Here is a 12588-nt window from a genome sequence, read left to right on the forward strand (position 1 = left end):
GGCGGTTCCTCCAGAAGGGCTCAGCTCCATGAGTAAGTAAGTATTATTATTTGGGGCACGCGGTAGCATGGTTGAGGCACTATGCTACAAGCCAGAAGGTTGTGGGATTGAGTCCCAAGGAGGTGGATTTTTTTCAATTTACCCAATCCTTCCAGCCGCACTATGGCCCTAGGTTCGATTCAGCCTCTAACAGAAATGAATACCATGAATCTTTGGAGGTAAAGGGCAGCCTGCTCTTAAGGCTGACAAACTTACCGCCATCTGTGAGCCGATTGTCTGGAGAAAATGTTGGAGCCTCGACAACTCACAACCCTGTGGGCCTTCACGGCCTATTGCAGGGATACCTTTACCATCATTATTGTCGGCGGCGGTGGCAGCAGCACTACAGCCCTTTATGGGACTTGGCCTGCTCTAAAATCTTTTTCCAGTCATCCTTCTCTTATGCCTTTGTTTTCCAGTTAACCACAGCCAAGTTCCTCAAATCCTCCACACCATCAATTCATCTCATTCTTGGTCTACCTTTCTTCTTTTTCACTTCCAGATTTACAAGCATTATTCTTTTTATAATTTCTTCATTTTTTCTCCTTATAACATATCCTGCTCATCTCAGTCTATTTATTTTAATTCTTTTATTTATATCAACATCATAAAATAAAGTATATAATTCCAGATTGCAACGTCTTCCCCAGACCCCATCAATTTGTACTGCTCTGCAGAGTCTCCTTAAAATCCTTCTCTCCAAACCTCATGAGCCTTGCTCAGTGTCCAGCTTTCAGATTCATAGAGCACTATTGGAAGTATAATAGTTTTGTACAGCCAACATTTAGTTTTCCTCCTTAATAATTGAGATTTCATCAGTTTCGTCATGCCATAATAACATTTACTTCCTATTATAATTCTGTGTTTAATTTCTTCTTCCAAATCATTTTTACCATTTATTAGAGACCTTTATGAATCAATACATATGCTTCACTATATGCCTTCATGGTTTAGTGCTTAATTAGTTAAGCACAGGGACAGCTTTTTATTTTATTAGAGACCTCAGATATATAAATTCTGTCACAACTTCAAAATGATATGAATCGATAACAAAACTTACATTATACATCAAGTTTGAATAGGCAGGATCATTTAGTGCTGTAAATTTAGTTTTGTTCTCGTATGCTGTTACCCCCATTTCCTTAGCAGCTTTCTCATACTAATCAAAGTTTCTGTAATTCTAATAAGTGTCAAATTATAACTATATCAACTTCATATACAAACTTCGCCTTCCTAGATCTGAATATTCCACTCAGCACCCCTGTTCTCATTCACTGAGTCTTTTTTCTTCCATTAACATGAGAGACCAAGTTTCACACCCATATGAAACAAGAAGTAACACTGTAATTTTGTACATTTAGATAGCAGATTGGAAAACAAATGATTCTGAACTGAATGATATCAGACATTCCCCACATGTACTCTGATCTTAATTACCTCATGAATGCAATATTTATTTGTCAGTGCTGTTCTCAAGCATGGGTTGCAGTCTCAAGGGATTTTTATACTACAGTAATTGTCCTGCATGCTGGTGATGAGACATGAACATGCACAGTAAATTCCTGACTATCTGGTATCTACACATCTGGAATTCTCATGCAGCCAGCAAAAAAGTCAAAGACAATCCCCCATTTTTACAAAATTATTCCAGAAATTAAATTGTAATGCACATATCTTCAACTGCAGTATGATAGTTCTCCCAGCTGCCATTAGTAGCGCTGCTGATCATCCTCCTTCATGCAGGTGCCATTACAGAAGAAGGTTGTTGAATTTATGATAGCATCACAGCATATCACAGTACTTCCGTCCATCAGTCTGCTGTACCACCTAAGATTTCAATATAAGAACTAAAGCTTAAATGTGTTGTTCTGACCTTCTCTAAGAATTTTCATATGCAACCAGCGCACTCACAATTCCCCATGTGTGGCAGATAATTTAGAGTTTACTACGCTTAGTTTTCTCTGAGTTTTCTTCTAGACAAACCTCCTTTCTGACATGGATTTTAACACTGAATTAAATAAAATTTCAGAATTAATTAAATTTAACACTGAGATATTTGGCTGATTTCACAAGAAATACCAAATGGGGAACAAAACAATAGTCCATAACATACTACACAGAAGTCCAGATGGCCATCTTTGCAATTTACTAAGCATGTCTGGTTTGTGTTTATCCAGTTATGACCTTAAGTAAAGTAAACTTACTATGGTGCAATATGGCTGAAAATCGTTACTGACTGACAATTTTTCCTGGAAGTCTTCCCATACAAAATAAAATAGACCATTCAGTGATTTAGCTGCTTTAGGTCACAGACAGATGGACAGACATGACTTGGCACATAGAGCATCCTTCTTTACTTTGTAAATAAGTGATAAGAGCCTCAAATGAAGAAATTTAAAAGAGCACCCCCCACATACTTTGAATCAGTGATATGTTTACTAATATATTTTTTTATTCTATTTCAGGTTTGTGCAGAAGGAAATAGATATGGCGTAAGTTTACGTATTAAGATTCATATACACTTAAATTTATTAGGCAGGCATACACATGAAACTTTTTTTGATGGTTTTATATCTTTATGGTCCTGATCTGTACAGATGACTTTGTATATGCAGACATCATGCCACTGTGTATCTGATCAGACTTGTTCCAGACACTTTGACCTCAGTTTCTAACTCTCTCTCTCACTCACTTACACACACACACACAGAATTACATTGGGTTAGAAGTGCAGTAATTTTTAGCAGAGAGGTTATTTGCTCCATATCTAAAAGTTTCGTATTTTCTCCTTTTCACATCACCAAATTTTGGCCTACTAAGAACAGTGTTTAGATACAGATATCTTGTGTGAATACATCACCTCCTCATTAAAAAAAGAAAAGAGAAGTCAAATTATTGGCCATGATGAAAGACTTTAGTCCAGATCAAGTCAACCAATCAGATTGATATAGTTGTATGCTTTGTCCGGGACAGCCACTATCCTGACTGACATTTTTCATGGTTTATCACGCTCCCTCCAATCAAATCCCAGGATAGTGCCTTGATTAGGTAATGACTGCTTCTTTTGAAAGCTTTTCAAGTTTTTTATTCACCAATTCACACTACAGATTCTGAATATTGTAAAATAAATGAAAAAACAAGTTCTTGGAAGAACTAATTGCCCACCTTCCTTTTGCTACATACTGAGTATATGATATGACATGGACCTCACAGAAAACACTGCTTCCAGCAATTCTTCTTTTGTTGTGTATGTATTCGTTGCTGCAGGTACATTTTTACTGATCCATTCCCAAGCAGCGGTAGTGGAGAGATACACAGACTACAATGTGATCTCATAAGCCTCATATTTTTTCAGAATAAGGAACATAGACTGAAAGAAGGTCAAATCTGCGGACTGCTCGATGGTTTTTACTCATGAACACCGCGGCTTTATCCATAGTGTATTAAATTTGCAGTCTCAACCTCTGACCCCACGTTACACGTTAATAGCAATAGGAGTTTTGATCCAGCGTAGACTTTCACTACAGACTTTTCTGCTCTGGTTCAGATATGGAGCTAAAACCATGTGTGTATGGTGCACTGTTCTCTTTGAAAATATGATATTGTGCTTAAGTAGCGGAATCTGAGATAGTGCTCAAAAGTTAGGAGTCTGAATACAGTCCTGAAGCATTGTATGATAATTGTAACAGGGAGATTATATAAAATTAAGGCAGTGCTAATCAAAACTCAGAATTACTGGGTTTTTAGACTTTACCCATCGTCCGGTATTCTAGAAACTAGAAAAAATATGACATTTTGGAAACTGGATCTGTTTCTGTCCTCAGGTGAGAGATCACTGGATTGAGGTTAGCTCTTTCTGTGAGACCCAACTGAGTAGGTATCCCCCCCCCCATCACCTCAGGATGGAAACAGATCCACTTTCGGGAATGTTGCATTTTCTTGTTTCTAGAATACCGGATGATGTACAGAGTTTGAAAACCCCGTAATTCTGAGTATTATACACCATCATCAGAACCCTTTATCACCTGCTAGTACTAATCAAGGCTGCAGAAATTCACCTGACCGCTCTCCACAGGCAGGTTGGAGAAAAATACTGTGGAATTTCTGTTAATGAATTCCTGAAGAAATGGTTTTTCATTGACTAAAGAAATTTTTTTTGTTGAATGGACTTTGTACAGAAATTACATCAAGAAACTGTTCAAATACTTATGAGGCTTATTGTACAATAAAATAATTTCTTTATTGAAGACAATATTTCTTCACAGATAAATACAGTTTCACAATCAATAATATTGAATGATTTTCTAAGATAATGAGATACTACTCGTAAATAAGTGCTGAAAGAATCACAGCTCAGAATCCAAGCAGCTGTGGCGATGTGACGTTGCTTGCCAAAGATTTGTTTCTTTTCTACCACCATTGCAGTAAACCAAGATAGGAGTTCTGGAACATAAAACATTTCATGCACCAAACAGCGTTGTTTGATGCCTTTAAATTCGTGAAATTTGGGAAAATAGTTTGTTTATACTGGGCTTCAGTTAGGACCAGAAAACATTCACTGCCTATAGGATTTCACAATATATATGTACAAATAGAGTTGATAACTTTTACTTGAAAACTTGTCCTGTCGATACTTAGGACAAGGAACCAAATGGATTGCACTTGGATTCTTTTCAGAATGTCACTCAGAAGAAAGAAAAGAGTGTACAATTGTCAGTTTCCACTGCAGTTCCTGGAATTGGTCAGTCAAAGCGAGGTTTTCTTATATCCATTGCTTTTACCGGCTCAGCCGTTTCGATGTGATGGATTCTCGAAGCTTTTCTACTTTCCATCTGAAGATTCGTAAGTTACTTCACAATTAAATTTGCATGGGGTAACAATAATGCGCCGAGTTTATAAATCTCCTTGTTCTTGGTAGACATTTTCTGTGCTCAACCCCTTAATTAGGAGGTTGGAAAGCATTGTCAGTATAGCAACTCGCTACGGGCTGGATGACCAAGGGGTCGGAGTTCAAGTCCTAGTAGGGTCAAGAATTTTCTTCATGTCATCCAGACCTGCTCTGAGGGGTAAAGCTGACCACTCATCTCCAGCTAGTGCTGAGGTCAAGAAAATGTGGAACCATATATCCACTTCTCCATATACCTTCATAACACAGTGTTTGATTAGCCTTCCAGTGCCGGGCGACGTACATAGCACGTCGGCATTTAAATGCCACATCTTGCCGGGAGACGCTGTCATGCGTCTTATGCTGCTTTTCATGTAAAGTAATACTTTTGCTATAAATTGAAAGAGGAAATTTCTGTCTATCATTTCGTACATTCGTTATCCCACTTTGAACTTCCCGGGGTATTTTTTTTTTACATTAGAAGTCTCTGAAGAAGTTCCGTAGCTTGCCGTCTAGGTTGCAGTATTGCAATACAAATCTGTCTCCANCAGTAACAGAAGGTGCTGTGTTTGAATCTCAGCTGGGACATAGGCTATTCTGACTTGGTCCATCCAAGCGAATGTGGAGATAGTACCTCAGTTAGGGCATGACAGGTTTCTGCGAAATGTTTTCCAGCTCATGTGTCATTGTAGCATTTCGTGCTATATAGTCTAGCCAGTGATGGTGTCATGTTGTGAGGTAAAGGTAAGATTAAGGTAAAGTTGTTACTGTGCTTGCTTAATGAAGTGGTACATCATGAAGTCATGGGGGAGTGGAGGTATAGCTCCACCATTGTTGACCTTGGCTGTGGGCAGAGGTGAGTGGTTAGCTTGATGCCCCAGACACTTTACTCCTGGGGAAAGAACTCCCGGTACCCATTTGATAGGAGGTTGGGTGGGTTCCAGAGTCAGTCTGGTCACTGTGAAGTGGAGAAAAATCTCTTGCCAGGAATGGAACCCTGGCCATAAAGATTGTATCCCATCACTGTACCAACTAACCTACCCTCGCAACCCACAGAAAGACAGTAATTATTTTTTATTTGTATTGTCTTGTGTTAATGTCTTTTCCAGGTTGATAGCGATAGGCCTAGAGCAGTTTGAGCAATACTTGGCATCCAAGAAATCAAAATCAAAATCGTCATCATCATTGTCACTGTCAATGTCTAAACGTAAAACGAGGGGGCTACTTATAGAAGTGATGAACCTTATATCCACCTTCATGATGCCATGCAAGGATCCCAGGTTTCTATATTTCCATGTGAAGAAGTCAAGGCTGGTCCAATCAAATCCTATACAGGTGGGTGTCAACATGATCACTGTTAGACTTAGCTTTGTTTCTATTCTGGCATGTAGACCCATTGCTGGGCAACAGTCACCCTCCAGGCTGGGGGGAATCTCAAATCTAGGACATTAAAATGTGATCATGAGTCCCATGGGACAGGAGCCTGAGAATGACTGCGCTGGTAAAAGGTGGCAGCCATATTAAAAAACAGACCCGCCCTCTAGTCAGAGAGGATGTTACATAAGGACTATGACCGCAAGTGTTGAGTTGTAAAAAGAAAATTACTGGTCGTGAGTCTCAAGGGGCTTGGTGCCAAGATGAACTGATTGGCGGTAAACTGCCAGTCGTACAGTAACTCTGACTTTTGACTTTGAGGCCATAGCCAAAGCAGTAGAGTCCTGAGTCAGCAACCAGGGAGTGCAGTTCATGAGATATGAGGGCATGCAAAATAGCCCTTGTTAGATGGCTGTTGTGTACTGTAAAGAGTGTGGGTCAGCATTAGCACTATAATAAATTTCAGTTGTATGTTATAAGAGTCCAGTAAATCCAGTTGCCAATAAAATTCTGAGTTTTTTACACAAAAGAATTTATTACCTGTAGATACAAATGTGATACAGTTGAGCTCACATTTAATGATCCATGATTTAAAGGTTTTTCCTCATTTAATTTTCAGGTTAAATGAGGATTGTCGGTAATCTCGACATAAAGTTTCTTCCGTTTAATATTCAGCATCCTGTTGCACAGGTTAACGATGCAATTTACAGGGGAAGTCTTGAATATGCAACCTCTTGTCTGCAGTCTACAAGCACAATAAGAAGTTGCACCTTCAAGAGTTCCCTTATAAATTAAATAATTAATTTAAGATTTTCCTCAATTTAATTTTAAATTCAGTGCTTCTCAAAAGAACCTTAAGTAGGGGTTTTACTGTATTTTATCTGGTTGCATTAGCGTCTAACACAATATCAATGTCTTTTCTCCTTGCAGTATTACTTTCAACATAACAGAGCTCCAAAGACAGACCACTACGTTATCCCGTTCACCCCAGACCTCTTGAGACCACCAAGAAGTCAACCAAAGGAACTACTTCCTCTGGTGTGGAGAGAATACCTGTACCCAAAGAAAGCAAAGTCCCAAGAGATTGAAACAAGTCTCCTTCTGCTGCAGTCTTGAAAAGATGTTGTTAAACTTTGTCTTTATAATGGACCATATTGGCTGCATTGTGTGGTTGATTTTGTGTGTTTCGTCAGTGAGGTTTTTGTCTTGTAAGGTAGTCTCTCCACTCTAATAACTTTCAGATGAATGATATGCAGTGAAACCTCACTAATCAGGATCAAACTCATGCCATCATTAATGGAAGTCAGAATTACAGGAATGCTACTGAAAATGGTGTTCAGGGAAGTTATAAAATGGACTTCACATCTCATTTTCTGCAACACAACTTTATTTTGAAACTTAAAATGAATATCATAAAATAAGTTTATTTGTCATAAAATATAAAGTAATGTAAGTCTCGGTATGTCCTAAAACATTCTAGATAGCCTGCATACTTAGCATTGAGACTGTGTTTAAAAAAATTAATTCCTTTTGGTTTGTGTTCCTCTTTTGTTCTCTTCTTTTACTATGTCTTGCTGATCACGGTGATGTGATCATCAGGATAGTAATACACAAAAAAAGAGTCATCCGAATTAGTTACCATGAATCTTGGTATGAATGATAAATGTACAAGCAACTAGAGACTACGTCTCTGTTTTTAATTTCCTCCTATTAGTTCAGTGGCCACGATAACTCAGTCAACATAGCTACAGATTAGATCACCAGGGAATCGCAGTCTGATTTTTGGCAGAGGCCAGAAATGTCTTTCTTCTATATAGTGTTCAGCATGGGGCACGTGGTAGCGTAGTGGTTAAGGTCGCGGGTTCAAATACTGATGAGGTCATTGGATTTTTTTCAGTTGACCTAATTCTTCCAGCCGCACTATGGCCCTGGGGTCGACTCGGCCTCTAACAGAAATGAGTACAGGAAATATTTCTTGGTGTAAAGGGCGGCTGGCGCGTAAGGCTGACAACCTTACCGCCATCTTTGAGCCGATTGTCTAGATAATGTGGGACCCTCAACGTCTCACAACCCTATGAGCCTTCATGGCCTGTTACAGGGATAGCTTTACTTTTACTTTATAGTGTTCAGACACCCTCCTATCCAGTGGGTACTAGGGGCTGTTCCTCTGGTGGTAAAGGAAGCAGGGTTTGAAGCTGACCCCTCACATTCATCCCATGCCAAGTTAAGGAAACCTATGCTCTGCCATATGTCTTTATGATGTAGTGTTTAATTAAGTACGTTGACAGCTTTATCATTATCGTAGCATTAGTATTACGTTCAGCCACGCAGACTCTCAAGATGGAGGTGACACTGCTGTTCCTTGAAATAAGGTCTTGAAAGTTTGTGTTTAAACTGACTGGTGGAACTTTTCCTACTATAATACATCAATAGAGTGTAAACCCACAACATGATATTGAACTGAAACACTGAGTGTTGTCTCATTTTGGTTAAAGGATGCAGCATTTCAAAAAGTGGTTTTGTTTCTATCATCAGGTTAAAAGTTTGAAACCTACTCTGTTGCACCCATTGTATTCTCCAACAAGGAGAAAGTGAGGCAGTTGACCAGGTCCACCTGAGTGTACCTTGTAAACAGAAAACATCAGCATGATTTTGACATTAGTGTTACTGTTGTCAGTATATGCTGAAGCTTTCAGTATATCACTAAATAAACAATAGAATCATCAAGGTCAGTTTTTATTATTATGGCTCTACAGCCCTTTGTCGGGCTTTGTCCACTTTTCAGTTTATTGATTCTGTTCACAGTTGGTAGGACTGCTTTGACAGGGGATCAGCCCATCAGCCTCTCCCTACATACAGAACAACACAAACGTAGAATAAACTCACACAATACAGACATCCATGCCTTAAGTGGGAGTCAAAAGCATGATCCAAACAGTGAAGCAAGTGAAGACAGATCATGCCTTAAACTGCGCGGCGACTGGGATCCGCAGATCAACCATTTCTACCACCGTCTGCCCCATCATCTTTTCATTGGAGGATAGTAAATGAAGTTGATCGCTTTGTTCACAGATATATAACTCCATCTAATAAGCCGAACAGAGTAGTTTCATATTACCTGATGACAGAAACAGAACTAGTTTCCAGAACATGTTCCTCTTACTGAGACGAGGCATGGGACAGCGTCTAGTTCAGTAGTATGCCACTGTCACAAACCTCTTGCTTCAGCTGCAACATGGAGGTCACGAGGAATCTGTGTGTAGCTTTTTGTTTGATAAGAAGAACTCGCTGAGAAGTGGCGCTAGTCCTGTGATACTTTGTTCGCAGCCAGTCCATAAACTGCTGGAAAACATAAAAATTAAAATATAGAGAACTATATATTTGCTTGTATTGTGTGGTCCCTGTCATTAAGTGAAAAACAAAGATGGAGGGTGTTTGAGGACATGATGCTTAGGGAAATATTTGAACCCCAGAGGGATAAAGTGACAGGAGACTGGAGAAAACGGCATGCTGAGGACTGTGACAGATAAGTCATATGACACGCATGGAAGAGAAGGGGCATGCACAAACGAATTTTTGTGGTAGAGCCAGAAGAAAAGAAACCACTAGGAAGACACAGACATAGGCAGGAGGATAATATTAAAATAGATCTTAGAGAAATGGGATGTGATCTTATGGACTTGAATCATCTGGCCTAGGATAAGAACCAGTGGCAGGCTATTGTGAACGCAGTAACGAACCTTCGGGTACCATAAAATGGTGGAAATTCTCGAGTATTTTATGTTTTAACAATTAGGAACTCGGGGATAATGTAATTCTTTGAAGTTATAATTGAGAAAATCCACATACCAAAAATCTGTAAGGTAAAAGGTGAGGCTGCCCCTGTAACAAGCAATGAAGGCCCATAGGATTGTGAGATGTCAAGGCTCCCACATTTTCTAGACAATCAGCTCACAGATGGCGGTGAGGTTATCAGCTTTACACGCCAGCCACCTTTTACCCCCCCCCCAGAAAATTCCTGGTACTCATTTCTCTTCAAGGCTGAGTAGACCCCAGGGCCATAATGTGGCTGGAAGAATTAGGTCAATTGAAAAAAAAATCCATCTCCTCAGGACTCGAACCTTCCAGCTTGTAGCATAGTGCCTCAACCAACTATGCGAACACGTTCCCCCTAAGTAAATATCTGTATTAGTGGAAATTATGTATAAAAGTGGACTGCAGAATTGTATATGGTAAAATCTATCTTTATTGGCCACACGTGGTTTCACTCAAACCTGGCAAGCCGCAACTGATGGTGAACTTGGAGAAAATAGTGTTAAGATTTCCTATTTCTTTGGCCATAGTAACTACATATTAACTGTTGAATTGTTTTACTTTTGCTACCACGTTAAGTTTTTTGAAGTACTTCTTTCTGTTTTGACACTCTCTACCGGGCAGACTAAATGCTTGATATCAGATCAGTGGATCTGAAGTGAATGTTAACAATGTACATATGGATTTTAATGGTCAAAAGTGAAAAGCACTGTGGTAAAGTGATCCAGGGACTGCTCCATTTGATGGATTGTTTAATTGTAAGTCACATAACAGAAAGTGAGATATTTGGTGTGCATGCTTGGCATTCTCTTTGACCCTGAAGATTGAGGCAGTACGTTTTTCCAAAATGTCGGACTATGGGGCATCATCCCAGAAGACAGTAACCTCCAGTGGAAAGGGTGGTTTAGCAGTACATGCAAGAAACACATGGGTGTAGAGGTTCATATTTGTATAGACTGGTAGACGAATTTTTGTTTGTGGCAAACATAAAAGATTAAAATATGTGCCGAACCATAGCATAAAATGCAAGGTGGATGAGGTTCAAGATTCACAGGTGGCCACGATAAAGATTTTGGCTATGTGAAGATTAATATGTTTTGCCTGTTCTGTAAAAAATAAGGCTAGTTATGGCAGGTGACTTGACTCTCAGAGATGACTTTGCATGTTTCACTGTAATTATTATTATTAAGTTTTAGAACTGCTAAGCTCACGGAAGGAAAGTGTGTGATATGAGTTCTTCACAGTACTTCTTGTTCAACATTATTTTTGTCTAAGTTTTGAGGACTTCATGGGATGGCTGTAAAGATTCTGGTTTGTGATGCTATGTAATCTTTAGACAGATGCCATTTTCAGGGTTGGAATCAATTGTGAAGTTGGTTGCAGAAGGTTCTCCCGACATTAGTAGCTACCTACAAGACTACTTTGTGTTCCAACCTGTAACACCACAATTTTCTTGTCACTGTAGCATCATTTCAGCTGTGTCTTGTGGATCAAGTGTGCCAATTTGGAACATCTGGGTCATCTTTCTTGTCCGTAATTTTGTATCTGATTACCCATAGGGATAACATGTTGAAATCATACACAGTTCCACATCTTAACTGATATAGACATGTTACAGTGAAACCCTCATTTAAAGTTGCTTTTGGGGAGAAGTGAATTTGAACACAGAATAGAGGAAAATGTTTAAAGAAGGAAATTTAATACAGATTATTGACTTGAAATCATTGAAATTGAACACTAAATGGTGGAAAATTTTAAATCAAGGAACACAGATGAGGGTTTTAATGTTCATTGCGTTAAAGGGGGCAAATAACCTCTTAATATAGAACAAAATTGCATACTTTGGCAAATACATTATATAAATATGCCTTTTGTCTTTCCATGGAACTAATTCTTTTCAAAATATGCTCTGCGCTTCTGATTGGTGCATATATAAAATGTTAGAGCCAGACTTTATTCCTTGGTATATGTATTGTAGAAAGAAAAATCTGGTCTTCCATAATGTGATACTGTGCAGTTTGATTGATAGGTACCAACGTTTCAATTACCTTAAATATAAGGTAAGTAGGTTTCTTCGAAACGTTGGTAGCTGTGTAACAAATTACGTGCTACTACATCCAGAAGACCATGATAACTCTTCGCAAAGCACAAATAGTTGGATCATCTCAGGGTACACTTGTTAAAATTGACACAGCCAAATAAATTGACTTATTGTTATCCAGCTGATACATTATTTTTGTCAATAGATGTAATGTAATGTGATGTGACGTACTGATGTATAGAGGAGGGAACAGACTTTTCAATGACATACAAGATGTTGTTTGAAGGTCATTTGGAGAAATATCGTTGGTTGATATTTGCAAGTTTATGGTCGTGCTTGGCAGTCAGAAGGACTAAAACCTCAAATCTCACGATGCTGGTTCTTTGAAATTTATGAAGTTTGGTATTGAAAAATCATATTCCAAATCCCTTGAATT

The 12588-nt window shown here is 38.8% G+C and overlaps 1 protein-coding gene across 2 annotated transcripts in view; it reads left to right on the forward strand.

The window, feature by feature from the left end:
• LOC111866984 (GON-4-like protein) overlaps positions 1-8181 on the forward strand; it is a 24304-nt gene extending 16123 nt beyond the window's left edge. For both annotated transcript variants that reach the window (XM_023856387.2, XM_023856388.2), the window contains exons 11-14: positions 2505-2531; positions 4717-4881; positions 6034-6259; positions 7229-8181. In XM_023856387.2, the coding sequence (XP_023712155.1) occupies positions 2505-2531; positions 4717-4881; positions 6034-6259; positions 7229-7414 (604 nt within the window). In that variant the 3' untranslated portion in view covers positions 7415-8181. The remainder of the gene's footprint in view (positions 1-2504; positions 2532-4716; positions 4882-6033; positions 6260-7228) is intronic.
• The last annotated feature ends 4407 nt before the right edge of the window (positions 8182-12588 follow it).

This window comes from Cryptotermes secundus, unplaced genomic scaffold (genome assembly GCF_002891405.2).
Source record: "Cryptotermes secundus unplaced genomic scaffold, Csec_1.0 scaffold1383, whole genome shotgun sequence".
NCBI classification, from domain to species: Eukaryota; Metazoa; Arthropoda; class Insecta; order Blattodea; family Kalotermitidae; genus Cryptotermes; species Cryptotermes secundus.